Here is a 16,539-nt window from a genome sequence, read left to right as displayed (position 1 = left end):
CATAATGGCAGAGCCGTCATAGATAAGGCCCTTATAGGCCTGCCAGTATAGATCTGGTATAGATCTAGAAATAGTGACTGTAATAATACCATCCAAAAGTGACAGCCATCATAATGAAAACTCTTAATTCTTCATGGTTTTTCTCTTTTTGCTTCTTTCTTTTTCTATCCATCATTTATTTATTTTGTTTTTACTCTCTTTCTCTATTTAAACTTCCCTCCGTCTCATCGTCCCCTCTCTGCCTCTCTGCCTCTCTGCCTCTCTCACACACAATTCGGTTTGAAATTCAAAAGGGCTTTATCTCTCCTTCTGCAGGGTGAAGTAGGCTCCACCGGTTCTCCAGGTTCACCAGGAGAGGATGGCCAGAGGGTGAGTATCCCAGACAACGTTCTCCCATGATGCTCTCTGTTTAATGCGCCTCTCTTCCGCACGGTAATCCACTCTCCTGTCCCGTCTTCACAGGGCGAGGACGGTGAGGTCGGGCCAAGGGGCCTGGCTGGGGAGAGCGTAAGTACTTCATAATGTCTTTGTGAAGCCCTCCTCAGTTGTAATAGGCCTGTGTAACAGAATCAGGCCCCAGATACACACGGAACAGAATCAGGCCCCAGATACACACGTAACAGAATCAGGCCCCATATACACACGTAACAGAATCAGACCTCAGATACACACGTAACAGAATCAGGCCACAGATACACATGGAACAGAATCAGGCCCCAGATACACACGTAACAGAATCAGGCCCCATATACACACGTAACAGAATCAGGCCCCATATACACACGTAACAGAATCAGGCCTCAGATACACACGTAACAGAATCAGGCCCCAGATACACACGTAACAGAATCAGGCCCCATATACACACGTAACAGAATCAGGCCCCAGATACACACGTAACAGAATCAGGTCCCAGATACACACGTAACAGAATCAGGCCCCAGATACACACGGAACAGAATCAGGCCACAGATACACACGTGACAGAATCAGGCCCCAGATACACACGTAACAGAATCAGGTCCCAGATACACACGTAACAGAATCAGGCCCCAGATACACACGGAACACTATCAGGCCACAGATACACACGTAGAGCCCCGCGGAACACAAGTAGGTGAAGATTACCTCACTGAAGTGTATTCAGCCTAAAACTCTCTCCTTCTACACATGCACATGCTCCACTGCACTCACACAGACACACATACACTCCACACATACTCCTTCCCAGCACACAGCCATGCTCCAAAAATATACCCCAAAACACATACCTGCCTCCTCCCCTCTACTCCCAGCAATTACTTAAACAGACGGCCTCACCCTATTCCTGTCACTTCCCATCCAGATATCTGTTCACCAGTCCCCCTTTCCCTTTCGGACCCTCCCCCTCCCCCCAACCCCCTCCCTCTCCCTCCCCCTCCCCCCTGAAGCCCCATAATGGCATTCCTGGCTGCAATGTCAATCACCCTCAGTAATGATGCCCTTTGTGAGAGGAGACAGAGTGGGAGGAGCTAATTACCCCCTCACAGCATGAGTGGCTGTTCTCAGGTTACCCTTGTCAGAATATCTAGTGGCACTCTTTCACTACACTGGGCACTGGTGAAAAGTAGTACCCCATATAGGAATGGCAAACATGTTGGGAACGTTGGTTCCATTTGGACCAGGGTATAGTAGATGGAACGTGTTGGTTCCATCTGGACTAGGGTATAGTAGAGGGAACATGTTGGTTCCATCTGGACTAGGGTATAGTAGAGGGAACATGTTGGTTCCATCTGGACCAGGGTATAGTAGAGGGGACATGTTGGTTCCATCTGGACTAGGGTATAGTAGAGGGGACATGTTGGTTCCAACTGGACCAGGGTATAGTAGAGGGGACATGTTGGTTCCAACTGGACCAGGGTATAGTAGACGGGACATGTTGGTTCCATCTGGACAGGGTATAGTAGAGGGGACATGTTGGTTCCATCTGGACCAGGGTATAGTAGAGGGGACATGTTGGTTCCATCTGGACAGGGTATAGTAGAGGGGACATGTTGGTTCCATCTGGACAGGGTATAGTAGAGAGGACATGTTGGTTCCATCTGGACAGGGTATAGTAGAGGGGACATGTTGGTTCCATCTGGACAGGGTATAGTAGAGGGGACATGTTGGTTCCATCTGGACAGGGTATAGTAGAGGGGACATATTGGTTCCATCTGGACCAGTGTATAGTAGAGGGGACATGTTGGTTCCATCTGGACAGGGTATAGTAGAGGGGACATGTTGGTTCTATCTGGACCAGGGTATAGTAGAGGGGACATGTTGGTTCCATCTGGACAGGGTATAGTAGAGGGGACATGTTGGTTCCAACTGGACCAGGGTATAGTAGAGGGGACATGTTGGTTCCATCTGGACAGGGTATAGTATAGGGGACATGTTGGTTCCATCTGGACCAGGGTATAGTAGAGGGGACATGTTGGTTCCATCTGGACCAGGGTATAGTAGAGGGGACATGTTGGTTCCAACTGGACCAGGGTATAGTAGAGGGGACATGTTGGTTCCAACTGGACCAGGGTATAGTAGAGGGGACATGTTGGTTCCATCTGGACCAGGGTATAGTAGAGGGGACATGTTGGTTCCATCTGGACTAGGGTATGGTTGGGGGAATGTGTTGATTCCATCTGGAATAGGACATAGTAGTGGTAACGTGTTGGTTCCATCTGGACCAGGGTATAGTAGAGGGGACATATTGGTTCCATCTGGACTAGGGTAGGGTAGGGGGAATGTGTTGATTCCATCTGGAATAGGATATAGTAGTGGTAACGTGTTGGTTCCATCTGGACCAGGGTATAGTAGATGAACAAACACAACATGGTTTGTGTTTAGGAAATAATGCCAGTACTCAGGACATTATTATCCAGATTTTATTTATTACTCTCTAAAACAGAGGAGAAAAAGTAGTGAATGTAGAGCAGTGAGAAGATGCTGAAAAGAAAGAGATTAACCATGAGGTCCATGCCAAGTTGAGTACTTGTAGTAATCACATCTTTTCACAAGATGTCAGTGTTGATACACCTCAGATGGACTTCAACCGACTTGCACCGCCTCCATAATTCGTCCTAATTTGCACTGACACAGATGCAACACCACTTCATGTTCTTCATTTACTGCTTCAGAATCTCTGTTTTGTCCAACCTGTATGTGTTTTTAAACAGGGTCCAAGAGGTCTGCTTGGACCAAGAGGATCTCCTGGAACTGCCGGACAGCGTGTATGTAAACAGCACTGCATTACTGACATAATACTCATATCTGAATCTATACAGAACTGTAACACTGTATGACATTACTGTTATGAATATTATAGGGTGGATGTTTTTAACTCCTTTCCACCAGGGCAGGACAGTGCCAGGGACCTCAAGAAACAGTTTTATTAACATACTTAGATGCCAATACAAATTTACTGCACGTCTCATGGTTCTGTGTGTATTACGATTTGATTCTGCGATATAATTGCAATTCAATGTTCCAATCATACTGCTGACCATATGTCTGGATCAGAGGAGACAAGAGCCTTAACATGAGCCATAAACGAGTTTGTATCAGTAATGGAATAAAAATGCTGAACGTAATTTGTCTCCTTATTGAAAAGAAAGAAAGAACAAGCTTTGAAAGAAAACAGAGTTTCTGTGCATGTATAGCCAGTTAGTGCAAAAAATCTGATTGTGATATTCACCGAGCAATAGAATACAGTGTCAAAACTATTACACAATGTGTCTGTTTTAATACTTCCTCCCATCATAATCACCAGGGACTCCCTGGACTGGACGGACAAGCTGGTCCCAAAGGAAACCAGGTTAGAAAGTTGAGCTCTTCATACGTCTGACACACTAGTTTGAGCACAAGGGAACACACACACAGGCCAGTTCAGTGTGTTTTAGCTAGACTGTTAGGTACAGTTCCTCCCAACTTATGATTGGTGACATTTGACCCAGCAGCAGTGTGAGTCAGAGGTCAGAGGAGTGATAACAGACAAGAGACTCTGCAGGATTACGTAGGGTGTGGGCTGCTGAGTTGAGACCCAGACCAATGACTAAGTGAACTCCCCTAGTCACTCCAATGCATCTGATCTCCAGTGAATCAGTCCTTCCTGTTGAAATAAACATCTGAACACTTCCCATCAAACGATGGATGCCTGATGGCAAGGCCCATTGACACCTTGAACATCTTCCTGGACATGGTTAAGTCCAGGTTTTATGTGTCAGTGTGGATCCAGCAGGGCTGGTTCCTGTCCATACCGGTCCAGTCAGTTCTGTCATTCTGAAGCCGTTCTCGAATCCTTTGCTCTTCTCAGCGCAGGGTCTCAGAGTGAAAACTAGTGGCCGTCTTAGATGTTCAGCGCTGTTCAATCCAACCTGCTGTCAGGAAGGCAGCACTGCTAAGGGACGATACCAGAGTGAACTTCTAATGAAACCTGTGTAGCTGACCTCTGATAAAGACAGGAGATTGGGTTTTTGAGACCACACTCATCACCTTTTATTCTTCAGGAAGAACACTTAACCAGAGTTTGGTTTTATCTTTAGTGAACATATTTGGATTTGAGTTTAGACTTGAGAGAACCTGACTGTGACTTTCTGTCTGTGTGTCTCAGGGCCCACAAGGAGAGTCAGGACCTGCTGGTCAGCAGGGCATCCCAGGACCTCAAGTAAGTAGCAACAGCATCATCACTAGTGTTATTATCACTCCCTTCCTCTTCTCAGCAACATCACTAGTGTTATTATCACTCCCTTCCTCTTCTCAGCAACATCACTAGTGTTATTATCACTCCCTTCCTCTTTTCAGCATCATCATTAGTGTTATTATCACTCCCTTTCTCTTCTCAGAAACATCAGTAGTTTTATTATCACTCTCTTCCTTTTCTCAGCAAAATCACTAGTGTTATTATCACTCCCTTCCTCTCCTTAGCAAAATCACTAATGTTATTATCACTCCCTTCCTCTCCTTAGCAAAATCACTAATGTTATTATCACCCCCATTCCTCTTCTCATCATCATTGCTAGTGTTATTATCACTCCCTTCCTCTCCTCAGCAACATCACTAATGTCATTATCACTCCCTTCCTCTTCTCAGCCACATCATTAGTGTTAGTATCACTCCCTTCCTCTTCTCAGCAACATCACTCGTGTTATTATCACTCCCTTCCTCTTCAGCATCATCACTAGTGTTATTATCTCTCCCTTCCTCTTCTCAGCATCATCATTGGTGTTATTATCACTCCCTTCCTCTTCTCAGCATCATCATTTGTGTTATTATCACTCCCTTCCTCTTCTCAGTATATCACTGGTGTTATTATCACTCCTTTCCTCTTCTCAGCAACATCACTAATGTCATTATCTCCCCCTTCCTCTTCTCATCATCATCGCTAGTGTTATTATCATTCCCTTCCTCTTCTCAGCATCATCATTTGTGTTATTATCACTCCCTTCCTCTTCTCAGTATATCACTGGTGTTATTATCACTCCTTTCCTCTTCTCAGCAACATCACTAATGTCATTATCTCCCCCTTCCTCTTCTCATCATCATCGCTAGTGTTATTATCATTCCCTTCCTCTTCTCAGCATCATAATTTGTGTTATTATCACTCCCTTCCTCTTCTCAGCATCATCATTAGTGTTATTATCACTCCCTTCCTCTTCTCAGCAACATCACTAGTGTTATTATCATTCCCTTCCTCTCCTCAGCATCACTATTATTGTTATTATCACTCCCTTCCACTTCTCAGCAACATCGCTAGTGTTATTATCACTACCTTCTTCTTCTCAGCAACATCACTAGTGTTATTATCACTCCCTTCCTCTTTTCAGCAACATCACTAGTGTTATTATCACTCCCTTCCTCTTTTCAGCAACATCACTAGTGTTATTATCACTCCCTTCCTCTTCTCAGCAACATCACTAGTGTTATTATCACTTCCTTCCTCTTTTCAGCAACACTGGTGTTATTATCACTCCCTTCCTCTTTTCAGCAACATCACTGGTGTTATTATCACTCCCTTCCTCTTCAGCAACATCACTGGTGTTATTATCACTCCCTTCCTCTTCTCAGCAACATCACTGGTGTTATTATCACTCCCTTCCTCTTCTCAGCATCCTGATCGTTTAGCTACAGGAAACATCCTCTCCCTTCCTCATCTCAGAATCCTGATTGTATAGCTACTACTATGCCTCGTTTCTCCCTGCCCCCATTTCGTTATGTTTCTAGTGCTCGCTGTACTTTCTTTCTCCTACTTTTTCTTTCTATTTCTCTCACTCTTTTTCTGCTTTTATTCCTCAACATAAACAATAAAATTTCAAGTTGGAGCCTAACAAAGTTATTGCGAGCGATCCCAACAGGCTAAACAGTTCACCATTGATTGATTTCCATTCAAGGGTAATCATTTTGTTGGTTATTTGAATTTCCTAAAACAATCCTAACGCTGAAATGTTTTGACCATCCAGGACCAGAACTGAAGTTCCCTGCTATAGGGTCTAAGCCTCATTTGCATATTTCCCAGGGTGTCTATCTAGAACAAATCTCCCATGACTGTGTTTTCAAGTGACAGAGACATTGTTGCACTCTTTTTCGGCCATATGGTCTTCATTATTTCCTAAAATAGTATGATCACAAGGCATAATAGTGGCCTAGAACCCATCGTTTATCAGCCGTATCTGGCATCCAAGTCACATTGTGCCGGGTTTTGAATTCCCAGATAATTACTCCTGAAGCTGAGCCATAGTGGGAAAACCCAACATTTTAAAACGTTATTCACCCACAACCAGCATTAAGAATGCTGCCAACATTGGAAAGACCAAGATAAAAGACCATCTGTAAGACCTAAACAGAAACAACCACTTCAGTGACAGGTGTCAATAAGTGCTAAATGAAATACAGGAGTACAGGTTTGGAAATTGTGCGTTTGTTTAAATCACTGGCTGATGACCTGTGATTGAGAAATCTGCAGGCTGCCAAGAACCCCACCTTCAACTCAAGGTCATTTATTTATGGCCAAGAGTTCTTTATTGTTCATAGCTTTTTAGCATTTACCTCTCTTAATCAGCTTGACTCTGCCTCTCGTTCTGCTGCTGTCTCTATCTGCATCTCTCTATGAGTCTTCTACCAGTCTTCTTGTCTTCCATCATCTCCTAAATCACTCTCAGCTTGTTTGGATTTATGTCGTCAGGTTAGTTGCACTGTTTAGTCGACAGCCGCTCAGAGGATAACTCATCTTCAAAATGATTTGTAACAGAGGGACCCGTATTCCAGAATGTGAATCAGTGAAACGGTATTGGACTGAGATTGCACCACACCTGTATTTGCTCATAGCGTGGTGGATTGGATGGCACAGAGCCACTGGAAAGAATTGGAATGAAATAGACATCTAGTCCTTTTACTGTTTGTGAATGATACTGAGAGAGATTATGCTATATGTCAATGATACTGAGAGAAATTATACTGTATTTCAGTGATACTTTGAGGAATGATACTGTGTGTGAATAATACTGAGATAAATTATACTGTATGTGAATGATACTGAGATAAATGATACTGTATGTGAATGATACTGAGAGCAATGATACTGTATGTGAACGATACTGAGAGAAGTGATAATGTGTGCGAATGATACTGAGAGAAATGATCATTTGTGCGAATGATACTGAGAGAAATGATTATGTGTGTGAATGATACTGAGAAATGATCATGTGTGTGAATGATACTGAGAGAAATGATAATGTGTGTGAATGATAATGTGTGTGAATGATACTGAGAGAAATGATAATGTGTGTGAATGATACTGAGAGAAATGATAATGTGTGTGAATGATACTGAGAGAAATGATAATGTGTGTGAATGATACTGAGAGAAATGATAATGTGTGTGAATGATACTGACCCTTTGGTCCCCATCCCATATTCCTAATCTAGTGCACTACTTTGGACCTCTACAGTGAACAGTATCTTTTTGGACTGTCCACCAGGATGGCTGTGGAGCTCGTTTAATCTTTTTTCTAACATCTGTTTTCCAGGGTCTCGTTGGTCCTCAAGGCCCGATTGGACCTCCTGGTGAAAAGGTATGTACTGTGTCTGAATGTACATGTGTGTGTGTGTGTGTGTGTGTGTGTGAGAGGGAGAGAGAAAGAGAGATGGATTTCTCAGTCTGGGCCTATAAGTGATTCGACAGACTCATTGCTTTTCAAGCCATACCACACACACACACACACACACACACGCCAACACACACACACACGCCATTACACGCACATGGGTCTACTCTTGTCCTCTCACGTATCATATTTATTATGTTTGAGGTTTTGGTGGGTTACTACAGAAGGTCAGGAAAAAATGTTTTTGTATGGAGCCGCAAAAGTTGTCATGATGTTCCAATCTCCATTTATCAGCTCTGCCTTTCTCACTTTGTCACTGTGCTTTCCTCTGTCTCTCTCTCCTTCCAGGGGCCAGCAGGTCTTCAGGGATTGGCTGGTCTGGCTGGGGCCGATGGTCCTCCAGTGAGTTTACATTACTTCCTGTTAAAAACAATCAACTTCCTGTCCAAAACAATCATACTGTGTTATATGCTTCCAGGCCAGTTGATGCCTACAGTACTTAGTTGCATTACTAATATTGATAATGAATGCCATTCTGTCCTAATCATACTAATAATGCATACTATACTGTCAGAGGAGTATTAATAATGATAATGAATACCGTAATATCATAGCAGTACCCATAATCGGTGACACGCTATGTACTTCAGTATCTGTACAGTATCATGGTAATGGATGCCCTAGCTATAGTCACCTGACCAGACGGTTTCTTCCAGGGTCACCCAGGGAAGGAGGGTCCTCCGGGAATGAAAGGCAGCGTTGTGAGTTTCACTTCATTTCCTCCACGCCTGTGTCATACTGCCAATTCTCCATCACCAAACCTCCTTGTCTGGCTTTGTTTGGTAGGGTCACCCCGGGCCTCAGGGTTCGATTGGCTATCCCGGACCTCGCGGCGTCAAGGTAACAGCCTTTAAGCGTGACACCCTGTGGCCTTGCTGGTGCAGGAATGCTCCCTAGATTTCCTGCGGCCGTGTGCCTTTGTGTATCTCATCACACCGGTGCTGCGGTCCAGGTCAACAGCACATGCCTGGTTAAGAGTACGGCGCTGCGTCATCGTTCATTGTGACCTGTGGTCGGTTTTCTCCTGCAGGGTGCGGAGGGAGTCCGAGGCCTGAAGGGCAGCTCCGGGGAAAAGGTAAACGTCGACACCAGACACACGCCTCTTTAGCGCGGCGGACGTCTGCAAAATGGCCGCCTTACATTTGTATTGGAGGCAGAAGTTGCTCTCACCCACATATTAAGTGTTTTGAATACCCAACGTTTGTTCCACTCACCCTACATTTAACCCCAACCTGAGCTACTGGCTGAACTCTGACCCTGGGCCAGCAGAGGGAAGCGGTAGAAAAATTTGTCACAAATGTCACTCCATAGATAGTGCTTTACGTTGGACCAGAATAGTATACTGGGGTGGTTTTAAGGCTCCATTTAGGACAAACCCTGGTCTCATTTGCCATCATGTTGGCACAGGTCCTTTCAGTGGGCAGATCAACTGGAAACCCCTTTAAATACCTATCAGGCTTGAAAGGCTAGCTCATTGGTACTAATGGAGTGTGAAACATTAAGCTGGAATGAACAAGGCCGCTGTGCTGCTGTGATCTAAGGATGGGCTGATTGGTCGTCATTGATGTTCCCGGCTGCTTTCAACGTCCAAACCTTTTAGCTTGTTTATCTGCCTCAGTTATATTTCCCTCTTGGGTGAGTGAGGACTGGTGAACTCACTGATCTTCCCTGCAAAAATGAAAAGTATCTTTCTGTCTGGGTCTGGTGTTTTCCTCATTAGGGACGCAACATAATACCAAAGGCTAAATGCTGGATTTTGCAGTTGAAACAATAAGAAAGCGGTCATGCTTCTCGGGTTTAGGTTGAGAGCTTTGGGCTGTGTCTGGAGACATGTAGCCACAGCTGTGAATGCAAGCACTAACCAACCACACTGTTTCAGTCCAAGCCGTAGAAATAACGTGTCACAAATTACCCTCCATAGACATTGCAGTATGGAGTTCTGTTAGTGTTAGTTTGAGTTTAACAGCCTGCTGTAACTGGACAAGGGTTTTTGAATGTTCACACAATGGTATTTTGATGCAGCCTACATATTAATTATTGAATTGAAGGGATTTACATCATGATAAAAAAAGAAGAATATTATGTCGTATTTGTGGTCGCAAAAATGAAAACATTTGCTCCTAATGCTGCTCTAAATTCCAACAGGGCAGGTGGCATTGTCCATCTACAGTAAGCCGGATGTCCAGAGACTGGCTTCACTGATAGAAAACAGACCTGGAATACCTTTTGGATGTGCTCTGCTTTAAATTGACTTTGTTTTTAAAACATTGGAAGTAATTATATTTCTGGTTCTGATCGGGCGGGACAGTTGATCTAAGCTCACAAGGCATTTATTGAGTCAACCAGTACACGTCATTAATGTGTTTTTATCCAAATATTTGTGCAGCGTTTGAAAGGGAATTTATAATGTTACATAATGTCCCAGAGAGATCCCTTGGATATCTCAACTGGGTATTAGCAGCGAATGACGAGTGAAGGAGGCCATAAGAGGGAAAGCATGAGAGTTATTTGGAAAGGTCCAGGGTGCGGCGTTTTGGAAACCTGGGCTCAGTGAACATAGTGAACTGCATTCTGCGCTCCGACCAGCTGATGTCAGTGGAGGCAAATAAACTGTGACTGCCGTTTATAAAGATACCACTGGGTGTCGCCATTCCATCTCCCCTATGGCGGCGCATCAAACGCATGCCTTGCAGCTCATTTGAAAAACAACAAGCAGTGGATGTTTCATACAAGATATATGTGTTTGTAAATGACTGTCACAGCCCTGTTTCAGATTAAAGCTGTCCAGTGAACGTCACGTCTATCCCCTCTGTCTCATTCAGGGCGAGGATGGTTTCCCAGGCTTCAAAGGGGACATGGGCATCAAAGGAGACAAGGGAGAACTTGGTGTCTTAGGACCCAGGGGTGAAGATGGCCCTGAGGGCCCCAAGGGTCGATCCGGCCCCAATGGAGAGGCTGGCCCTATCGGGTCCGCTGGAGAGAAGGTAACACCGGACTGTCTAACCCGTCTATATTAATCTACACCAGACTGTCTTACCAGTTTATATTAGTCTACACCAGACTGTCTAACCAGTTTATATTAGTATACATCGGACTGTCTAACCTCTCTATAGTCTACACCAGACTGTCTAACCCATCTATATTAGTCTACACCAGACTGTCTAACCAGTTTATATTAGTATACATTGGACTGTCTAACCTCTCTATATTAGTCTACACCAGACTGTCTAACCCATCTATATTAGTCTACACCAGACTGTCTAACCTCTCTATATTAGTCTACCCCCGGCTGTCTAACTTCTCTATATTAGTCTACACCAAACTGTCTAACCCAGTCTTGATTAGTCTACATCAGACTTCCTAACCCTGTCTATATTAGTCTACATCAGTATGTCTAACCCTGTCTTGATTAGTCTACACCAGACTTCCTAACCCTGTCTATATTAGTCTAAACCAGACTGTCTAACCCATCTATATTAGTCTACATCAGACTGTCTAACCTCTCTTTATTAGTCTACACCAGACTGTCTAACCCTTCTATATTAGTCTACACCAGACTGTCTAACCTCTCTATATTAGTCTACCCCCGACTGTCTAACTTCTCTATATTAGTCTACACCAAACTGTCTAACCCAGTCTTGATTAGTCTACATCAGACTTCCTAACCCTGTCTATAGTAGTCTACATCAGTCTGTCTAACCCTGTCTTGATTAGTCTACATCAGACTGTCTAACCCTGTCTATATTAGTCTAAATCAGACTGTCTAACCCATCTATATTAGTCTACATCAGACTGTCTAACCTCTCTATATTAGTCTACCCCAGACTGTATAACCCATCTATATTAGTCTACATCGGACTGTATAACCCATCTATATTAGTCTACATCGGACTGTCTAACTCGTCAATATTAGTCTCCATCAGACTGTCTAACTCTGCCTTGATTAGTCTACCCCAGACTTTCTAAACCAGTCTTGATTACTCTACATCAGACTTCCTAACCCTGTCTATATTAGTCTACATCAGACTGTCTAGCCCTGTCTTGATTAGTCTACATCAGACTGTCTAACCTCTCTATATTAGTCTACCCCTGACTGTCTAACCTCTCTATATTAGTCTACCCCAGACTTTCTAACCCAGTCTTGATTAGTCTACATCAGACTTCCTAACCCTGTCTATATTAGTCTACACCAGACTATCTAACCCAGTCTTGATTAGTCTACATCAGACTGTTTAACCCTGTCTAAATTAGTCTACATCGGACTATCTAACCCTGTCTTAATTAGTCTACATCAGACTGTCTAGCCCTGTCTATATTAGTCTACATCAAACTATCTAACCCTGTCTTAATTAGTCTACATCAGACTGTCTAGCCCTGTCTTGATTAGTCTACATCAGACTGTCTAACCCTGTCTATATTGGTCTACATCAGACTGTCTAGCCCTGTCTTGATTAGTCTACATCAGACTATCTAACCCTGTCTATATTAGTCTACATCAGACAATCTAATCCTGTTTTGTCTGTTGTTTAGGGGAAACTTGGCGTCCCTGGGTTGCCAGGCTATCCTGGAAGACAAGGTCCTAAGGTATGTGTTCATAAACAAACTGCCTGTGGCATCTCTCTGTGCCCCCATATTTTTGAGTAGCATTGAGCCGATAATGAAGAGCTCCCTCGTTCAAGTCACTGGGCCAACCATATGAAAAATCGCCCCTTGTATTGTTAAGCAAGGTACTTAAACATAGTTGCTCGATGAAAGCTTGAGTTGTGTATGTCAAAACGGACTGAGGCATCTGTTTAACTGTGCTTGTGTTTTCTATGTTGCTGACTCTGTGCTCTACTGAGGTCAGGTCTTTCTCTGCCTGCATGTTTCAGCTGTTGTCATCACCTGCACTCGGCCTCCTAGCCGTCAGACTTCCTCCTGACGGATCTGATGGGACTGGATGTGTGTAATCAATATGGTGTTACTAGGTCACGCTATGTAATGGATATTTATACTATCTGAATTTTGAATAGTAGTTCAGTAGCATTTAGGGTTTTGATTCTAGAACCTTTTATTTATCATTTCTTTTAATCCTCATATGACGAGGCAGCCATAGAATGTTGAAGTGTCATGTGAATGTTTCAGAATGCAGAACATTAATTGGCCCAGCTCTGGGTGAATTATAGCTTACACCTCCCTTAGCTTCCCTGGGTCTATGAGGGCCATGAATCGAGAGGAAGGAGGCCTTGGCGATGTGCTCTGACGGCTCTTTCTGAGTCAGCACACTTGTCATGGTTAATGGGTCAGATAGCCGGGCAACCACCTCTACTTGTATATCTGACAGACTTAGATCCCCAGGAATCACCCGGTGTTGCTCTTTCCATTTATGAATATCTGACTAGGGTAGAGTCAACAGGAGAATAGACTAGAGAGTCAACAGGAGACTAGACTAGAGAGTCATCAGTAGACTAGATTAGAGACTCAACAGGAGACTTGACTAGAGAGTCAACAGGAGACTAGACTAGAGAGTGAACAAGAGACTAGACTAGAGAATCAACAGGAGATTAGACTAGAGAATCAACACTAGACTAGACTAGAGACTCAACAGGAAACTAGACTAGAGAGTCAACAGGAGACTAGACTAGAGAGTCATCAGTAGACTAGATTAGAGACTCAACAGGAGACTTGACTAGAGAGTCAACAGGAGACTAGACTAGAGACTCAACAGGAGACTAGACTGGAGAATCAACAGGAGACTAGACTAGAGAATCAACAGGAGACTAGACTAGAGACTCAACAGGAAACTAGACTAGAGAATCAACAGGAGACTAGACTAGAGAGTCATCAGTAGACTAGATTAGAGAGTCAACAGGAGACTAGACTAGAGAGTGAACAAGAGACTAGACTAGAGAATCAACAGGAGACTAGACTAGAGAGTGAACAAGAGACTAGACTAGATAATCAACAGGAGACTAGGCTAGTGACTTAACAAGAGACTAGACTAGACTAGAGAGTAACCAGGAGACTAGACTAGATAATCAACAGGAGACTAGGCTAGTGACTCAACAAGAGACTAGACTAGACTAGAGAGTAACCAGGAGACTGGACTAGATCATCAACAGGAGACTAGGCTAGTTACTCAACAAGAGACTAGACTAGACTAGAGAGTTACCAGGAGACTGGACTAGAGAATCAACAGGCGACTAGACTAGAGAACCGGGCTTAGGACTTGTTAAACAGTAACTTCATACGTGTCATATTTGGATTTTGTCACGTGACATTTCATTGAAGTTACTGTGCTGTTACAGTGATTTTACAGAGATATTACAGTGTGATATTACAGAGATATATCAGCACTATTAGCATTATCTTACAGTGTGATATTACAGTGTTATATCAGCTCTTTTAGCGTTATTTTACAATGGAATATTACAGTGAAATATCAGTACTTTTAGCATTATCTTACAGTGTGATATTACAGTGTTATATCAGCACTATTACCATTATCTTACAGGAATATTACAGAGGTCTCATACAAACGGAGAAAGGGGAGGGCAGCCTGTTGGAATTGTATTTAATATTCTCTGTTAATGTCCCTTCCCCATTCCTTTGACAACTTCTGACAGACAGTCATGTTTCTTGGCTGCTTCACTCTGGCGTGCTGCGTTACAGGGCACTCATTCACCAAGCCTACGGTGTGTTGTCCTGATGTAGTGCCCGTCAGCCTACTGTAGTTAGCCTACTGCTATCTGGTCCTCCTCCCACTCCTTCTCTTCATCGTTCAGTTTGCCAGAACTGCAGTGATGTGAAGAAAACAATTAAGCCACAGCGATCCTTCTCCCTGACTCTTTGTCTCCGGTGTTTTTAATTTGGTGTCTGATTGAATTGCTTTAGTCACACACAGAGGCAGACAGATGCACATAGCCTCTTCCTGTACGAGAGACCAAAATACAGGCACTTCTGCCATTTCGGAGTCTGACTGGGCTTTTTTTGCTATTACAAAAATGACTTTGCTTCGCACTGTGTCTCCATGAATTTGTCATGCTGCTTTAATGGAGGCCACATTGGTAAGCTCCTCCGGATTCCTTCTTCATCCAGCGTGGCCATTGCCATGTTAAAGGGAGCACTCAGCTGGATCTCTTAATATTTGGCTGGTGTTGTGACTGTCAGCACTGGTAGCCTGTGGTTGGCCAGCAACTTAAAGGGGCATTTCATTTCAACAACTTAAAGGGGCATTTCATTTCAAACAGCTTAAAGGAACATTTCATTTCAACAACTTAAAGGGGCATTTCATTTCAACAACTTAAAGGGGCATTTCATTTCAACAACTTGAAAGGGCATTTCATTTCAACAGCTTAAAGGGGCATTTCATTTCAACAACTTAAAGGGGCATTTCATTTCAACAACTTAAAAGGGCATTTCATTTCAGCAGCTTAAAGGGGCATGACTACTTAATGTAGTAATGTAGTAATTAAAACATTTAGAAGGAGTTTTGTGGTAGAATCTACTTCATCTGTATTGGTCTGGTCATATAATACCTCAACTTCCAGAATTCATGGCGAACATATATGCCGCCTTCTGAACAAAACAGGAATCGGTGTATACAGTAATTTTTCCCATGTAAAATTCTGTGCCTGGGAAGCCATTCCGTTGTATAAAGTTAGTTAGATAGCTATTTGCTGAAGGTAAACATAAAACATTTGGTTTTGCCACGGTTGAGGGGGACAGGCCTGGGCCAGAGCTGGAAGCACCGTTCCTCCTGGTTTGTAGTCTTTGAGATTATGGGAAAATGTTGAAAACTTTTTATAAATGTATCTGCATATAGGTACATCAACGAAAGATATCCAATGGTTTAATTAAACAAGAACATCAGCACACTCCTTTTGGCCAATTATGCACGGAAAAAATCGTACTGCCCTAGAAATCTCTTAAACGTGATAGACATCACCTGGGTCCCCCCAGGGTTATGTGTCCCTTTAAGGGTTGATTCTTCTCCAAGGTTTGAAGTGATATGTGGTTTTTATGAATGTTCTTTTCTACTGTAGTTTTTCTACCTAATCTGCGGTGTCTCTCATATGTTGTTACTTTCAGTGTGCTAACAATCTAACATCTCTTTGTGCTAACAAGCTAACGGTCTATATGCTAACAAGGTCACTTGTTAGCATATAGACCGTTGATGTCTACATCTGTGTGCTAACAAGCTAACATCTCTATCTGTTTGCTAACAAGCTAATGTCTCTTGTGTTCAGCCTGATAAGACAAACCCCTTCAGCGATGTGTCTTTTCCTACTCAGTGGGGCCTGATTACATTGAACAGAGGTCAGATGTTACTGAAAATGTGGCAGCTTTTGCTCTCTACCCCTCTCTCACTCCATCATTTCTCT

General features: G+C 43.3%; 1 protein-coding gene across 1 annotated transcript in view; it reads left to right on the top strand.

The window, feature by feature from the left end:
• The window catches only part of LOC105030448 (collagen alpha-1(XI) chain-like), a 110,512-nt gene that overhangs the window by 55,400 nt on the left and 38,573 nt on the right, over positions 1–16,539 (top strand). Inside the window, exons 19-30 of the mRNA XM_013133348.4 lie at positions 316–369; positions 463–507; positions 3,195–3,248; positions 3,788–3,832; positions 4,628–4,681; positions 8,039–8,083; positions 8,465–8,518; positions 8,833–8,877; positions 8,963–9,016; positions 9,207–9,251; positions 10,999–11,160; positions 12,707–12,760. Coding sequence (XP_012988802.2) covers positions 316–369; positions 463–507; positions 3,195–3,248; positions 3,788–3,832; positions 4,628–4,681; positions 8,039–8,083; positions 8,465–8,518; positions 8,833–8,877; positions 8,963–9,016; positions 9,207–9,251; positions 10,999–11,160; positions 12,707–12,760 — 711 coding nt within the window. The remainder of the gene's footprint in view (positions 1–315; positions 370–462; positions 508–3,194; positions 3,249–3,787; positions 3,833–4,627; positions 4,682–8,038; positions 8,084–8,464; positions 8,519–8,832; positions 8,878–8,962; positions 9,017–9,206; positions 9,252–10,998; positions 11,161–12,706; positions 12,761–16,539) is intronic.

Source organism: Esox lucius, chromosome 3, assembly GCF_011004845.1.
Source record: "Esox lucius isolate fEsoLuc1 chromosome 3, fEsoLuc1.pri, whole genome shotgun sequence".
Lineage (NCBI taxonomy): Eukaryota > Metazoa > Chordata > Actinopteri > Esociformes > Esocidae > Esox > Esox lucius.
This window is presented reverse-complemented; position numbering and strand designations above follow the sequence as displayed.